Source organism: Athene cunicularia (assembly GCF_003259725.1).
Source record: "Athene cunicularia isolate RWA chromosome 13 unlocalized genomic scaffold, athCun1 chr13_part1, whole genome shotgun sequence".
NCBI classification, from domain to species: Eukaryota; Metazoa; Chordata; class Aves; order Strigiformes; family Strigidae; genus Athene; species Athene cunicularia.
In genome coordinates this window covers 17,162,517-17,179,535 of record NW_020799117.1, presented here as the reverse complement: position 1 = coordinate 17,179,535, position 17,019 = coordinate 17,162,517, and the positions used below count along the sequence as shown (strand labels likewise).

The window sequence follows — 17,019 nt, the reverse complement described above, 5'->3', positions numbered from 1 at the left end:
AAAAAAAAAAAAAAAAAAAAAAAAAAAAAAAAGTATTGTCTGCTGTGAAAGCTACTGTGACTGAGATGCCTATGGAGTTTATGATGGAGTGGGGGTTTTTTAATTTTTTCTTTCCAGCAGCTGGCACTAAACTACAGTGAGATATTTTTCATTCCATGCCTCTCCTACTAGAATTTTATAACATTAATGCAGTAATTTTTATTTACTATGTAAAACAACCTCTTTGTAGGTTTCTTTCAGGAACAGGTCTGTATTAATTATCAGGAGTGGGAACAGTAAAGTTATGATATAAACCAGTATCTCAGACCTTCCATGAAATGCTTCAGCTCAAAAGAAAACTTCGAGTAGCTGGTGCAGATTTAGATACTTAAAAGCCCACTAGTGCTTGATGGTTATGAATAAATATGATCTATTTTTTATGACTGACAGCACTCATTAGAAAACCAAAATATTCATGTTTAAGATGGTATTGAGCAAAGCATAACTTAAATAGCTAGTCTATATCTGAAATGTGTTTACATGCTCATTAAAATTGGCATAGACTTCTGTTGTTTAAGACATGTTCAGTTGTGTTTTCAAGGTTCTCCTATTTCTTAAGAGTATCAGCAAAGATAGAGTGTGTTTTTGTTAAACAAGTATAATATTAAGAACTAGCATTAAATATGGAATTAGGGGGATTGCAGTAAGCATGATCAACATTCATCAGTATATCCAATGCCATACTGTCATTAGTGTTACACCACCACCTGTTTATAAGGACACCCATCAGCCATTTCACCAGTCTGCACTGCCACTTGCAAACCCATTAATGTGTCCCAGCAACAGTTAAGTAAGTAAAACCGTCTTCCACAACTATTTCTCGTCACACTCAAGAAGAAACTACTCTGCTCATTAGAGGAAGCATAGATGGAAAATACCACACCACCTTTTTGAGATTAAGGCAGGGAGGCATGCAGTGACAGGACATCTGCAGGACAGCCTGCAAGATCTATTTGTTAACTAACATATTAATACAGTACAAGTACCACAAGAACAAACATTATTATATAAACTACCTCTTTCAGTATTACTTTATAGTAACAGCTCTTTTTCCCAAGTTTCTCCTGCTTCTGATGCAGTGTCTTTCAAATGTATAAACTATTCCCCCAAGGCCTCTACAGAATTGTTAAATAACAACACAGAGTATCTGGATGATTTTCAAATGCATTTAGAACATTACCATAATCATGGTATTATACAATTAAAGTAGTATTTACATTTTTAGCTTTTGTGCAGTTGCACATTAACACTCCATGAAAAATGTCAGATAATACATATCTAAAGATCAGCCACCTGAGAACACAGAGACTTTTTCACTGGCTTCCACTTCTAGTTTAAGTCATAGCAAAAGGAGTCAAAAAGAGGAAAGCCAAGCCCAATAAAAAAAATGAGTTCATAATAAAGAATGTATGAAGCATCAATATGGCAGTTGTCCAATAAAATCTTCTGCTTCCTACTTTCTAGGAAGCCTTGATAGTCTTTTATTTTAATACAGAACTACATACCAACTATAAATTATGTCAATATCTCCTTCTTTTCTAGTTCTCTTAAAACATCAGGTTCTGAAGTGTTAGAATAATAATGATTGACATGAATAGGAAACCTTGATCCTATTTTCAGCTGTTTAAATAACATACCTCCTAAAGGCTGATACTATAAAGTTTACTTTCCAAATTAAGATGGTGGAATCCCTGTTTAGCATTATCTGAAGAAACTCAAGAAGTAAACATTCAGCTCCCACTGGAGGCTTCACTTCATTAGACTCCTTGAAAAATTCCAGCATCTGTGTTTTAGTTCTTTCACGCACTACATTCATAAAATGATACCAATGTATCTTGGCCCGACCTTTTCAACCTTGGCTTCTAACCTGGTCTTCTAATAAAGGGGAATTACAAAGAGACACAAGGGACACATTTCCTAAGAGCATCTTTTCCTCAGTTTAAAAAGAACAAAACCAAAAAGCCCAGGAAGTAAAACCATTTAAAAACCAGAACCAACTTGTTTCCAAGCTCACACCAACCTGCAACAAAATGGCAGTTTTGTGTTGGCTTTTCATCAGGTTGTTGATGGATTCAAAGAGTCTCCTCATAGATTCTTCAAATTCTGTTTGTTCTTTTCCTTCATATAATCTGTTGAGAGATGAATTGGGTTATCCTTTCAGAACCAGAAAGTTTCATAGTCCTAAATCTACCACATTTAACATTATCTTAAAAATATGTTTTATAAGTTGATCCAATATTATGCACATAGATATTTCACCAGTGGGTTATATCTGCTATTCACTCTATTGTGTAGAAATCCTTCAGCCTGAACACAACATGAGCATTTTCAATTTTTTTAAAAGCCTCTCAAGAATGACACTTCCCAGACTTGAGCATATAAAAAAAGTCATTTCACTTCCAAAGTGACCTTCATACAAAAAAAATTTGATTTTTTTCCACTACAACTGAGCTACTCTATATTTTTCATGTATTATCAGTGTTTCTTTTTTCTGCTGTTATTGCCACATTTTCAAATAGCTATTTTTACTCTCCCCACTCACCAGTGTGCTTTTTGAAAAAAGTCTCTACCTGATGCTTAAAAGTTAAAAAGAGCATTTAGATTAAGCTCATTCCATTATTTCTATATTCCCTGTCCTAAAGTTTGAATCTTTCAGATGATCTCTCCTGAATAGTTCATACTAGCTATTAATACTAAATACTGCTTACATAAACAGTAAAAAGCACTGGTGATATATTAGTTACCTGAAACAGCTGTCAAAAGGTAAAGGAAAACAAGCTAAGATAAAAGCCAAGAAGCCAAGGCAACAAGAGAAAACTAAAAGATGTGCAGGATACTGTGAACTAAATGCTGTACCTCCAACGTACTGCCTTCTCTATCTTCTGATAGAGAAAAATCCCTCTTTTTAAGTTGTGTATTCCAGGTCACATGCTTCTCTTCTCAACTTGAAACTTAAATCCTTAACATAACTGAAGGCAAATCAAGAGGTTTCATCTACAGCAAGGAAAAAATCTGCTATTTGTACAGCAACTGGCAAGAAGCTTTGAGGAAAGAAAAACACTGAGGGGTACAGTATTCAGGCCCATGGCCTCTATGCTGTTTCAGTCAATATTTGTCAATGAGATTTAAGTCAATTATGGGAAAGGAACCCCAAGATCCAAAACAGTATCTGGAGAGGAAAACAATTTTATATATATGGATACAACATACATGACACACACTACTTGAGGTACATCCCTATTGAGGTGTGGGAACTGTATATAACGCCTACCAGAAAAAAATTAGATGTGAAAGGTATCTTGAAAAAGTTTTAGTACAAGCACAACTACACAGCAAGTTCATGTTAATTATTATCAAGTGGTATTTTAGGAGCATGGGTTTTGGTTTGTTTTTTTTTTTTAAAAAACATACCAGCGATTGTGACACATGGGGGTTATTTAAAATTATTTTTCAATGGAAATTAACGACATGTAAATTGTAACAATGTAATAAACAGATTGAGACAGTCAAAGTTACTTGGCTAATGCACTTATACAGCTTTTATTGACTGTAAAACACTGCTGCAAAAGTAAAATTAAGCTTCTTAAAACTATTTATTTCATTCAAGTTGAAAATTGAAGCTTTCTTGACTAAACCTGTGGGGCAAGGAGGGAGGTAGAAGCATCACACAACATATATTAAACGTGCTTTTTAAATTTACACCAGGACTAATTTAAGCCAGGTAAAATGATAATTCTATTTCCTGATTCAACATCTAGCTTCCCTTCAGACACAACTTTCTGTATTAAATTTCAGTTAAAATCACTTGTTCTGAAAGCAAACTTTAAGAAAATATTTTGCTTGGAAACAACTTCATCACAACAGTATACATGAATTTCACCATCAAAAACAACCTTAGGCAAATGAAAGGAAGAAAGCAAACATTTCATATTTTCAGAGTCTGTGTTATGTAAAACTTTGGCTAATATGTATGACCTTTCTACAAAACATAGTCACTGAACAAACAGCTGCAGGACATAATCTTAGTTCAGCTTGACCGGACTAAAAAAATTTTTGCTTTCATTACATCTCTATAGCTTCAACAGAATTGAATGAATGCAAATTGAGGTAGAACTTGGTTATCTTGAATGTATCTGCCTGCCAATGAGATAAAAAATGTCTCCCATTTTATGTCTAACATTAGAAGTCATTATTCATCTCTTTCCTACATAATTTTCACTTTGTAATGTCTCATACCTTTCATGAAGGCATCTTAGTTTCTTAAGCAGTCCATCAAATTAATGAGAGAATGATCTAAAGATCTATCTCAGCTCTATTAATTCAAAATATTTGTTTCCAAGAAGGCTAATCTCAACCCTTGAAAATGAAGTATTTTAATAGTAAATCCTAACTTTTCTCATGGGAAGAAAATACATTAAGCCATTTATTTCCCCATATCTTCTTGTTTTTCATGAGCAGTCTGACGATAGGAAATTAACTGCAAAAGGTTAGATCACAACAGCAATAGATGGATACACAGTATCAGATGATACTGTTCACTGTTTGATTTTTTTTGCCAGAGGTTATTGTTTGCACGAGCTGTTACTGCCTATAATAATAATTGTTCAGCTAAATTTAGAGTTTCAGACCTCCAGTTAAGGCATTTATAGGGAAAACCAGGAGTAGATATGTACAGCTAATCCCCTGCACATTGCAATAACCTAGTTACCCCAGACCATACAATGCACACTTTTTGCTGCTAGCTAATACTAGGGATTAAAACAGAGACCAAAGTTCTCCCTGCAACAAAACTCTGCCTACTGACCTTCATCCATACAAGAAATTTTCCATAATGCTCTACACAATGCCTCCTTCCCCAAAACTCTAAATGGCCCCTTCTGCTGTGACATCTGTTAAAAAAATTTAAAATCAAGCTTTTGAACTACAATCTATATTCTATTTTCATGAGTGCCATCTCCTTCCTTTTACAGCTTTTTACGTTGTTTATCTGTATCCATCTATAAATAGTAAATTCCTAGAAACAAGAATATTTCTAAGGGACTATCTACCAGAAGCAAGTAACTTCTGAATCTTCTTCAAGCAAAATTTCATAATTCATCAAGCATAGTTCATTTTACAAAACTATACACCTACATGGATTTTTTGAAAAAATGGACAGTGGAATAACAGAAAAAACTGTATTAGTGCTCCCACTGAGCAAAAGACAGATAAAATAAAACACCTTGCTGTTCTGTATCTGACTGCCAATCACTTGGTCTATGTATAGTCCCAAGTTTGCCAATGCCTATCTTCTGCCACTGCATTCCTTCAGCTGTGTAGCAGAGGGACAGCAGAACAAGTACTATAGGGAAATCAGCTAAGGATAAATGGAGAAAGATGAAGCAGAAGAGAGGAAACAGAGGATGGGGATAGGGTCTGTGGGATACAGTGACAGTCCTTAAGGGCTAGGGGAGGAAGTGGGGGATACAGTTACCATAGTGGAGTTTTTCTCCTTCCAGCCTTCATCTCCGTCATTCTACCCATCTCCCTCTTCACTAAACCTGAATACCACTGGTAAATATTACACCTCATCTGTTTGGCTGAGCTGTATAGATCCATTGTCTCTACCCTACAAATTCCTTAACTGAAAATCTGAAACTCTACAGTTTCAGATGACTGAAAATTACATTATTCTATGCACAGTCTGAGCTGCTGAACACCATGATCTTAAGGACATGCATCCAGCTTCAAACCATCTGTCACAACGTTTGGCCATCCATTGGTCTTTGGCCAAGCCACCTGACACAAAATATAATCACCCTTTGAAATCAGCTGCTACTACTAAATAGGTCTCTGGAACTTACACTGTGAATCAGAAAGTAGATTTCTGAAAACTCCCTCTCCAAAAAATATTTCAGCAATATGTGTATTTTAGGCTATTTGCCAGCTTTTATGTTTTATCTGTGAAAAGGAAACATACAGTTCTGTTCTGAAATCAATTTTTTCTGTTTCTCAGGTCTAGTTCTATTTCTGATATTGGACTGCTAGTTCAATGGTAATAGCTTGGGTACTTACTGTGAAAATAATGTCCTTGATCTAACAATGAACTTGAAAACATATTCCAGTGCTTTCAGAGTTCTTAGGATAGGCTCACATTGCTCCCCTCGGCTGGAGGTATCCAAGTAAGTCTTCAAAACAGTCATTAATTTCCTGAAGATAAAAATAATTTTAAATGTTTTTTTTAATTAACTTTTCAAACTTGTTTGGCTACTCTAAATAAATACTTATGCTTACTCAAGCACACACACCAAAATGAACAAATTCTATCATTATAAACAACTGAGGAGCAAATTCTTAACTGCACACACAAGAAAGCAATCTAGTATCTCAGAACACAAGCATAACATTACACAATCCTGGAAGCTCTATTACAGGTTTATAAAATACACACACAAGGTAACAAAACGTTAGTTCTGCCTACTTACATTAAGTGGTGACTAAACACCAATAGATGCTCTAAATTAACTGCATGTAAACAGTCAAATATTCTGGTACACAGCAATATCTATTGTATTTATTTTATTTAAACACTTTATTTAAACACTTCCTTGATTTGCATCCAAAGGCAATTTTTTTGCTAAACACACAACCTGCTAAAAATCTTCAAAACCTTAACTAAAAATTAAGGGACTTATTTTTAGATATAGTTTCATCTTAAATGATTAAATTAGACATAAGACCTACTAAAATGAGGATAGTTGGGGGTTTTTTTCTTGCATCACTACAAAAACAGAAACCTGCTATCCACTTCCCTAAACAAATGAAACCAACCAATCCAGACAAAACAATAAAAACCAAACTAGCACTTGCATGTTGATGAAACTTAACAGTTCACCAACTAGACTGATGAAACATTAGTAAGTGATCACTGGTATTCAGAACATACTTGTATGAAAATAATAGCTCCAAGAACTGCTTGCTACTGCACAGAATATATATATACATACATGTGTGTATACATATATATGTGTGTGTGTGTGTGTGTGTGTGTGTGTGTGTATATATCTATCTGTGGAACTGATAAACACATCCTCAGCCCAACTGCAGTATCCTAACTCACATTTCAGGATCAAAATATGCTTTCAGCCTCTCAGTCTCCTGGGCACTCCATCCATTGTGTGTTTCCATTTACTCCTTTTTACAACTTCTAGGTATTCACAGCTTTATACTGAGTTGGGACAAAATTTATCCAACTTTTACACAAGGGCAGTCCACTCAAGGTCCCTCAAGTGTCAACATTAAGTCCTCTCAGAACTCTATAGAAGCTAGGTATAAATGGATGACTATGTAGGAATTGAATAAATACTTAACATTTTGGCAAAAATACTGTTTCATAGTATGGCCATAATATGTCCGTCTCCTTCCTAGCTGTGAGTTATTTGTTTATTTTGTAATTGATTCTTGAAATCAAGTACATCTTCCATGATGTGCATGGAACCAATGATGCCAATAAAACTCATGATTTGGGGAATGATCATAAACATTATTTTGCCTCTGCCACATCAATTAAATCATCAGAAACTTCCATTCAGGCAAGTCTTGGAAATATTTTAAGCAAATCAGGCTGTCCTGAGAGGTTCTGTACCCAAACTTCTCTTCTTCCGCAATAATATAAAGCATTAAATTACATATGCTTATTAATTATGGAGTAAAGGAGGATTAAAGACGACCCTGTAGCTTGTGCTTGCACTTTCTGAGGCAAATAATACTAATTTCAGCTTTCCTGGAATGTGAGAAAGGATTGATTGTGCACTACTGCCTTTCAATTCTAGAAAACTCATGTTCTAATATATGATCTGTGTGATGTTTTGTATTGAGTTGGAACCGATACAAATTTGGCACAGGACACTACAAGATATCCTCAACTGTTCCAAACCTTCAGCTAAGGTCTTCCATATATTATTCACACCCCAAATTAAAGTTCTCCTTCAATCTGACACCCCATTAAGCTGCCAGAACAAGACTTAAGGTAAAGGAAAAAAAAAAGATCTACCCTGTTACAGCACTTCCCTGAGATCAGCACTAACTGAAGATGTCATTTTTCTTCTAATTGAAAGTGATTTTATCCTACCATCATCTGCATAAAGCTTTTTAAAAATAAAATAGAAACACAGTATTAAGTTTACTGTCTCCACAGTTTTTATTCACTTCTAGGAATCTATGTCTTCCCATCTGGGCATTATCTGAAAGCTCCAAAAATAAATTTCAAAAAACTAAACAAAACCACCAAAAAAAGTCTGCACACCTGCCCAATGGCATGACTACGTAACAAATACTAGGACTCCAGCTCACAACAAACCATGTAACAAATACCAGTTTGCTACTGAAACCCTCCTGGTGCAACATCAGACTGAACTGCATAAGAAGACCTGACAGCTCCCCAACGATGTTTTTCCCCATGAGTGAGTTTGCTGTAAAACAATATGTGAAAACCTATATAAATGGGTTGAGGACAGCCTCAACTCCTCACTTAAGGCATTTCATGTTAAGGCGAGGAACGTCAAGGGAAAGGCTTTACAGCAAAGTATATTTTGACAAATGTGACAGGATACAGGTGAAGTGCTCAGACACAGCAAAATCCAGACAAGAAAATGAATGCCAAAGAATCATTTAACTCCAAATCAATTATTATTTCTCAAATAACTCTACTTATAATGACATGTGTGTGTGTCAGGCAGGTTTGTTTCCAGATAAGCAAACAGCAGCATCAAAACAACAGTCATCATTAATTACATCAGAAAAGTCACAAACAGGATTTACTTTCTTTAACGTGGCCCAAGGGCAGCCCCCGGCATTTGGCCTTACTGAAGCTCATGCAGTTGGCCTCAGCCCATCGCTCCAGTCTATCCAGATCTCTCTGCAGAGCCTCCCCACCCTCGAGCAGATCAACACTCCCAGAGCTTCAATAAGGCCAAATGCCGGGGGCTGCCCTTGGGCCACAACAACCCCCAGCAACGCTACAGGCTTGGGGAGGAGGGACTGGAGAGCTGCCAGTCAGAGAGAGACCTGGGGGGGTGATTGACAGCCGGCTCAATATGAGCCAGCAGTGTGCCCAGGTGATCAAGAAGGCCAATGGCATCCTGGCTTGTGTCAGGATTAGCCTGGCCAGCAGGGACAGGGAAGGGATCTTGCCCCTGTACTCGGCACTGGTGAGGCCGCACCTTGATTACTGGGTTCAGTTTTGGGCCCCTCACTACAAAAAGGACGTAGAGTTACTCAAACATGTCCAGAGAAGGGCTACAAAGCTGGTCAAGGGTCTGGAACACATGTCCTATGAGGAGCGGCTGAGGGAACTGGGGGGGTTTGGTCCGGAGAAGAGGAGGCTGAGGGGAGACCTCATCACCCTCTACAGCTGCCTGAAAGGAAGCTGCAGAGAGCTGGGTTTGAGCCTCTTTAGCCTGGTACAAAGTAACAGGACAAGAGGGAATGGCCTCAAGTTGTGCCAGGGAAAGTTCAGACTAGATATTAGGAAGCATTTCTTTACAGAAGGGGTTGTTAGGCATTGGAATGGGCTGCCCAGGGAGGTGGTTCAGTCCCCATCCCTGGAGGTGTTCAAGAGTAGGGTCGATTTAGAGCTTAAGGATATGCTGTAGGTGGGAACAGTGCTAGGAGAACGGTTGGACTAGATGATCTCCAGGGTCCTTTCCAACCTAGATGATTCTGTGATTCTAATGTGATGGTGAAGGTTTAGGAAAAAAGAGAAAGAAGAGGAGAAAACAAACTTACTTGTATGCCAATGTTGCACTAAAATGCTGCTGGATATACGCTTCCAAGACAGCGTTAAAATGTTGAAACTTACGGTCTGCAATGAGTCCTATGATGTATATCTAAACAGACATGAACATAATTAGTATTTTTCATCAAGTCACATTTTAAATTTAAGTATTAGTCTTCTGAAATATTTTTGATAACCCACTATGTAAGAGTTTTTAAAGAAACTTGCTTTTCAAACAGTAATATTCCATCTGTTCTGTAGAGATTTTAAGACTAATTCCCTGAAAGAAACAACTTCATAGCTCATTCAAAATTATAATGTTCTTCAAAAAATAAAATCCTTCAGTGCTGACTCTTACCAGTGCATCAAAGACAAGGATGTCATACTCATTACTGTGGGAATGTTCCATCATGATGTTAAACAGGGCATCCAGTGTATCTTGAAGAAACTACAGAACATGAAATGACAAACTGGCAACCAATTAAACTTTAAAATCTCACAAGTCAGATCTCAGATAGTAAACCTAGATTCTCCCAAGTCAGAATTTTAAAGGTCGATATTGAAACATGACTTAAATTCAGAAAACATTTCTGGGGATTTAGGCTCTAGTTTCTTTATTTTTAAGAACCTACATCCTCAGAGACATTAGCAATCAATAACACATGTTTAACTCAAAGCTTATGGAAAAGTTAAAAATATGATATAAACAATATAACTACCTAAAACTGCATTCCTAGTTCCTTAGAGATACAGATTAATAGTTGCTATTTTCACATATACATGATGATTAAAAACACATTTCATATTTCTGTGGTCTGATTCAAAGCACAATTTAAATCAAAGGAAAGCACTCCAGTGACTTGGGACCCAAATCTTTGGTTAAAAATAATATCTTTTTTTTTTTTTTTTTTAAGTTATCCTTCCTCCTTCTCTCTAGAGAGGTATCTCATGCTTTTATTTAAAAAGCAACACAAATGTAATAGTGTCTGCCACTTTCCAAAATATTAATAAGTACTTATTTATATTATACTCATTAAATTAACAAAGCACTTCATTGGATACATAATACTTTTTTAATATCAACATCAAATTAAGAACTGTAAAGAAAGCAGTAGGAATTGTTTGTGATGTTTCAGATAGACAAAAGCAAACAGTTGAATAGACACTGTGGAAAATACTTTACAATCACTACCTTCATATCCTATCAAGTTTTTAAATTAATTTTTCTGTGCATGCTCAAAATTAAAGTTCACCCATGGCATATACGTAAGCACCTGACCAAAATAGCAATAACTCCAAATAATATTCTTAATATTGAATTCTCCATTCATGCACAAAATTTCCAATCAAATAAACCAACAGAAAGCAGAAAAGGATCCTAATAAATTAATTACCAGTGAAAGCAGGCAGATTTGACTAGCAATCTTGCCATCTCTACAGTAGCCAATACCAGAAATCTCTGGGAGCAACAAGTAGGAAAGAGATGGCTAACACTCTGAGGAAACCTGTCTAGACGCTTGCTTCCTTGCTCCCTCCAATGAAGAGCTTTGCTCATGTCTTCTGCAAACTCTCCCTAGCAAAGGCATTACACTGAATGACACTCATAAAATAAAGGAACATAAAGAAGCCTGTCAGTTACACTATGTTTACTGTAACCAACACTCCAGTTTCCTCTTATTTTTGAAACTCTGTATCATTTTTTCTGCCAGGTATGAAGGGACTTGAAAAATAACTATCTGAAGACATACCTTCACAACTTCCTCTCCATCCACAATCTTCAGTTTTTCCAGGTTCTCCTGAAGCAGCTCTGGCTTCATACGCCACTTTAAGAGACCTAGTAAGCCCACTAATAGAAAATAAATGGACAGATATTAAAATTTAAAATGTGATTTATCATTTGTGAGAATGTCTTCTTTCTAAAATTTCTGCCTGTTTAGAAGATACATACCATTCTGAGTTAACTTTGTAGAACAAACAAGAGTTGAAATATAAAATGCATCACGTGAGCTTACTGAAAGCCCCCCTACAATACTTGAGTTCCTGACTATGGTTGCTCCTTTATTTTCTATGTGCTGACGTGTAGAAGGTAACGTCAAATAAGCATTAGCATCCTCCATCTTTTTACTGTCCCCCTGAAAAACAACATACCATTTATTACATATTTCATACCACTGGGTTTTACAATTAGACTAATTTTGTACTTTCTACAGAAGTAAACAAAAAGCTATGTTTCTATGGAGTTAAATGCATGCACTAAAGGAGAAAGAATACTCCAGTCCCAGCATGGCTCATACAGGTAAACAAAGAGTTGATGTTAGTCAGCAAGAAAAGCTGCAATTAACATGCAGGAAAAATACTACACTGAAATTATAAAGGTATGTGTTTTAAGGTGCAGTAAGGAACTATGACAGGTGACAACCCTGGCAGAGTAAGAGCAAGAGCCAATTTCTCATTGAACTGTCAATAGCTACAGAACACAGTAGACTATTGACCATCACCTTGAAGACTGTAGGATATAGACACAGGATACAGACAACACAGTTACCATGCCTGCACACAACTTAAAATAGAAAATGGGACTGGACAGGTTCACAAATAGCAGCACTATTTCAGTATGTTCATTATAACTTAATAACTGGACTTTTAACATGAAAGAACTGGGCATGGTAAGGCTGTATTTTAAATTAGACAATATGCTGCAGTAATTAAGTGACACAGATATCACAGAATTTATGCTTTTCAGTAGAATGAACAGTACAAAACTAGAGTGCCAACAGATATTTTTTCCTCCTCTATTTCATCAAGTTGCATGCCACAACCCTCACAGATATTTTTTGTCTCAACTTTTGATTCATACTCCAGACAAAAAAGCAATTCTTAGACAAAGGCAATAAAAATCATACTCCTCACTGTTTAGAGAATGTAATTTTTATTTAACAAAACCACTACAGAAAATTTCCCCAATGAGTTTATGAGACTGTCACTTAAAGCTACATCATGACAGATCTGATTCAACTGCAGACCCTTAGTCTGCAATTGTCCATAAACAAGGAGTTACAAAAAACATAATCTAGAATGATTTTCTGAAGTTTTGTGTTTGTGTCTGATTCAGTAACTGTTGGTGTGCAGTCTCTACTTCCTGTCAAAACAGAAGTTTAAAAATTGATTATAAAGAGACCTAGACAGACAAAAGCCAAAATTCTTATGCAGCAAAACAGACAGCCTTATTAACTTTTATGCTTGTTACTAAGCTTGCCAAGTAATTACTTCGCAGAATTTCTGGAACCAGAAAAGAAACAACTTCCACTTTTTGAGACAAGTAAGACAATGGGAGAAAGACCTGAAATTTTGATCCAGAAGCATCTCAGAAAGATTTATTGCCTGAAGGCAGTGAAAATACACTGTTTAAACTTTGCAGTTTTCAAATTACTTATTTTGAGAGGCCAGATGTACGACTGTTTAAAACACAGCTTACAATTACTGTTTTTAATACTAGAATAGGCAAACATATGTCAGAAAATCTGTCTGTTTCTCCTAAACATAAATTAGGTCAACTGTGTTCAGCATTTACCATCTACACTGTCACTTAAGGAAAAATTACCCAGTTGATGCAGATGGAATTTCATAACCAACATTAACCAGACAGTCATATGACATGGTCATTATTTTCCTTATGGTCTAAGTTGGTATCAGTGAAGAGAAGATAATTAACTATATACTGCCATTAATCTTTTTGGACTAAATAACTTGATTTAGTTGCATGCATCTAACTTGCCATTAATGTTACAGCAAACTAGTTTACTGAAAAGAGCACTAAGAAATATCTGAAGTAAAAATTCTTCTGTACTGGCAGTGATTTCTGGTTCTTAGTTCTTGCTAAACACTATTCTCCAAGGGAAAAAAAAAAAAAAAAAAAAGGCAACAAAAAGTAAATCTTGAAACATCTGTCCCCTGCTTCAGTTCACAAAGTCAAAAATGCTACCTATGTCCAATCAGGGCTAGTCAAAACTATTATTTACAGACAAAATCAAGTTCCTGAAACTTTCACTTTTCTACCTGAGTAACTACATAGCACAGTTTCAACCAACCAATTCCCTAAGATTACATTCCCTGATTATTCACATGTCAAAATTTCTAAATGAATCAAAGAAACACTTTTTCCCCCTTCAGCAAGAATAATGGTACACATCCAAGTACTGAGCTTTAGCATAACTTCCTCTATACTATAGAAGGCCAAAAGCACAAACTTCAGTAAAAATACTATTTTTACTGAAGAGTAACCACCTCTCATTGTGCTTACATAATGTGTGTCTAAAATTTAAAGCAACATTTACTGACCATGGAACAAGTTACATCCAATTATTTTGTTCAGACAAAACCTATATTTGTCTTTGATAGAATAATAAAATTAATCTAGCACTAAGAAAACAAACAATGAAAAGACATCAGTGTGAAAATAAATGTGTCTTGTGTATAGATTTAGTAAAACCGTATGTTCAGGTTGATGCCTAAGCTATAGTGTCAGTTCAATTTCAGATTGAATGTACTGCACTGATCTAAGGAGGACCACTAAACTGTTGTGTAAGCCTGACACTTTGTATAAACGGTGCAGGCCTTGCTAATGACTACACCCTTGAAGAGGAGCTAAAAGTTTGATGAGGGGAAGATCTTGCCCCAGAAGGAGCCAAAGGCTGGATGATTGCCCAAGAAGCACAAAGTCAGCAAAAATCTGTGGTAACTGGGGGAAAAGTAAAGGTGGCGGCCAGAGATCACAACCACCAACTCAATTCAAGACTAAAAAGATTTGTCCCCCCATGCCTGTAAAGAGCATGCATGTCGATTTACATATTAAGCGAGGCAAACTGAAATACAACTAAGCAATAGCAGATGTAATGGTAATTACAGACCAATGAGTGGAAATCTAGATAGGTTTTTACTAATCATGTAGCAAGATAAATAAGCTGTAGTGCCTTTGTGTGGTGTGCTAGCTTTGTGGAATTACCACCTAGCAGCCGTCTCTGTGCAGACATGAAAGAAAATAAATACTTCAACCCAGTGTGTATTGGCTTGCATACTGGGTGAAAGAACCCTTCTTTGGGATATATGTGGGAGGAAAAAAATGGGAAAAAAAATTGACTCAATACCTTTAGGACTAACAAATCATGGATGCCATCTTGAAGAGTTGTTCCATCCTCCTTCATTAGTCTTATGTAGGCCATCGCAAAATTCTTTTCTCCTTTATCTTTAGCTGCAAAGCAAAATATATTCAGTTGACTATCCATCAATGTATTGAAAGTCACTAAAGTAAAAATTTTTTGCTTACACTCTTGAGATGACCTGTGTCGGAACATGAAGCGCAGATGTATCCTTTGCATGTCTTCAATAGGGACTGCAACCTTGCGTAAAATCAGAAAATAATCAATAGAGTTATGGGGGGTGGGGGCAGAAGGTGCTTTGTCGTGTAATAAGCTCCTATTTTAGAATAAATAAGCACCACTTCTGCTGGCCCCATAATGGCTTTCACAGACCGTTTTGAACTATTGAGCCTGATCCCAGTAGCCAAAGTGGTGGCTGATAAGCAATAATCTGTTAGACTTTGCTCAAAGTCTAGCACCACCAAAGGAATGAAGCACTGAACCCAGTGAGTTAAGGCACAGAGGTGTTTGTACACTAGAAAATAAGTACACTGCAGTCTTATTACTCACCCTGTTAACCACATAGAATTATGCAACACCTCTGCAATCTGAAACTTCCACATTTCATATATGTAAATTGATGACCAATTTAATAAAAATGTGAAAATAGTATGAAAATTCTAATAAAATAAATTCAGCATATTTTTGGATTAAATGCAGTTTTAAAGACTTGAGCAGAATCCTAGAAGCTGAGTAGTTTATTCTTAAAGTAGCATACTTGCTCATAACAAGTAAGCAACAAAAAAGGCCAACTGCATAAGAAAAAGCACAAATTTTTAGATTATCAAGTTCATAGTTCTACAACTTTAAAGATCTGTACTCCTTTGTGTTCATTCATAGCTTCCCTTTACAAATCTTACTGCATAACACTCCTTCACATTAACTACACCTTTCAAAAGGATCTACTGTTAATGATTCTATATAAAAGTTTGAATTACAGAATAATTTTTTTAAATAACTAGTACAGTAAGCAAAAAATGAATGGGTCAATGTCTTCAACAAGTAAGTTTCTGCTTCATATTACATTTTCATTCCCTCCCTGTCTTGCCCAGTATCACCAACACACCTTAGTGTAATAAGTGCTGGCTTGTCATACATGGCAACATCTTCAATCATTGTCTTCCAAAAAAATCATGCTCGCTAGCAAGCCTGAGACATGCTTTAGAAGAATGACTTCTGGAAGCTTCTGGGCATTTTCCAATCAGACATTCAAGCTAGATTAGATAGTTATTGGTGTGTCTCTAAATAAATCCAAGGCAGTTTTTTTCTCTAAAATCATCTTTGGGGTGGGTTGATTTGGTTTGGGGGCTTTTTTCTTTTTTTCCCATCATGCAATTGAAGCTCACCTCCATTGTTTCATCTCAATAGGACAAAGGCAACATTTCATTTTTGATGAGCCATGTTATGAGTAAGGTTATTTATGATGACCTCATTTGTTTTGAAAAAAAAAAAAAAAATCTTAACATTTTCTAGGCCAAATTTTAAGCCTCAGTAATCCTGTATCTCTACTAACTGATGCATGACCATGGGTCCATCCATCCAGCTGTATGAGGCACGAGTTATTTTCTAGAAAAAAACCTGATGCTGTGAAGCTTGTCTGTGTAAGGCACTAAGAAATGAAGAGCAGAAAGCAGGTGAGAAGTCCCTACGCCATACCTTTAACGTTTCCATCCAACGGGGCTGCTTGACCTGATAGTAAACAACTGATCGGTATTCACTCGCGGGTTTGTCCCCCGCTCCCAGACAAACGGCATTCTTAGAAAAGAGGGGGAGAAACAGTGCTTAGTGCCTCGGTAACTTCCGTACGTTTCCAGGGCTCCGGCAGACCCAGGCGGCCAGGCCGGGCCCCGCAATGAAAAAAAATCCATTCCTATCACAGAACAAAGCACCTCCTACCTGGCATGATTATTTCAGGAAATCCTAGTTTTCTAGCAACAACTGTGGTTCTGTCTACAAGATGTGGATAGTCCTTTCTAGTTTGAATCACATCTCCAACAAGCATTTTCACAGTTACCCAGACACCTATTAAGA

General features: G+C 36.4%; 1 protein-coding gene across 1 annotated transcript in view; it reads right to left on the bottom strand.

Moving 5' to 3' along the window:
* Positions 1-17,019, bottom strand: part of DOCK2 (dedicator of cytokinesis 2) — a 210,318-nt gene that overhangs the window by 165,917 nt on the left and 27,382 nt on the right. The window contains exons 15-23 of the mRNA XM_026858304.1: positions 16,645-16,743; positions 15,117-15,189; positions 14,938-15,041; positions 11,742-11,925; positions 11,542-11,639; positions 10,152-10,241; positions 9,805-9,905; positions 6,094-6,228; positions 2,060-2,168 (exon numbers count right to left, since the gene is read on the bottom strand). Coding sequence (XP_026714105.1) covers positions 2,060-2,168; positions 6,094-6,228; positions 9,805-9,905; positions 10,152-10,241; positions 11,542-11,639; positions 11,742-11,925; positions 14,938-15,041; positions 15,117-15,189; positions 16,645-16,743 — 993 coding nt within the window. The remainder of the gene's footprint in view (positions 1-2,059; positions 2,169-6,093; positions 6,229-9,804; positions 9,906-10,151; positions 10,242-11,541; positions 11,640-11,741; positions 11,926-14,937; positions 15,042-15,116; positions 15,190-16,644; positions 16,744-17,019) is intronic.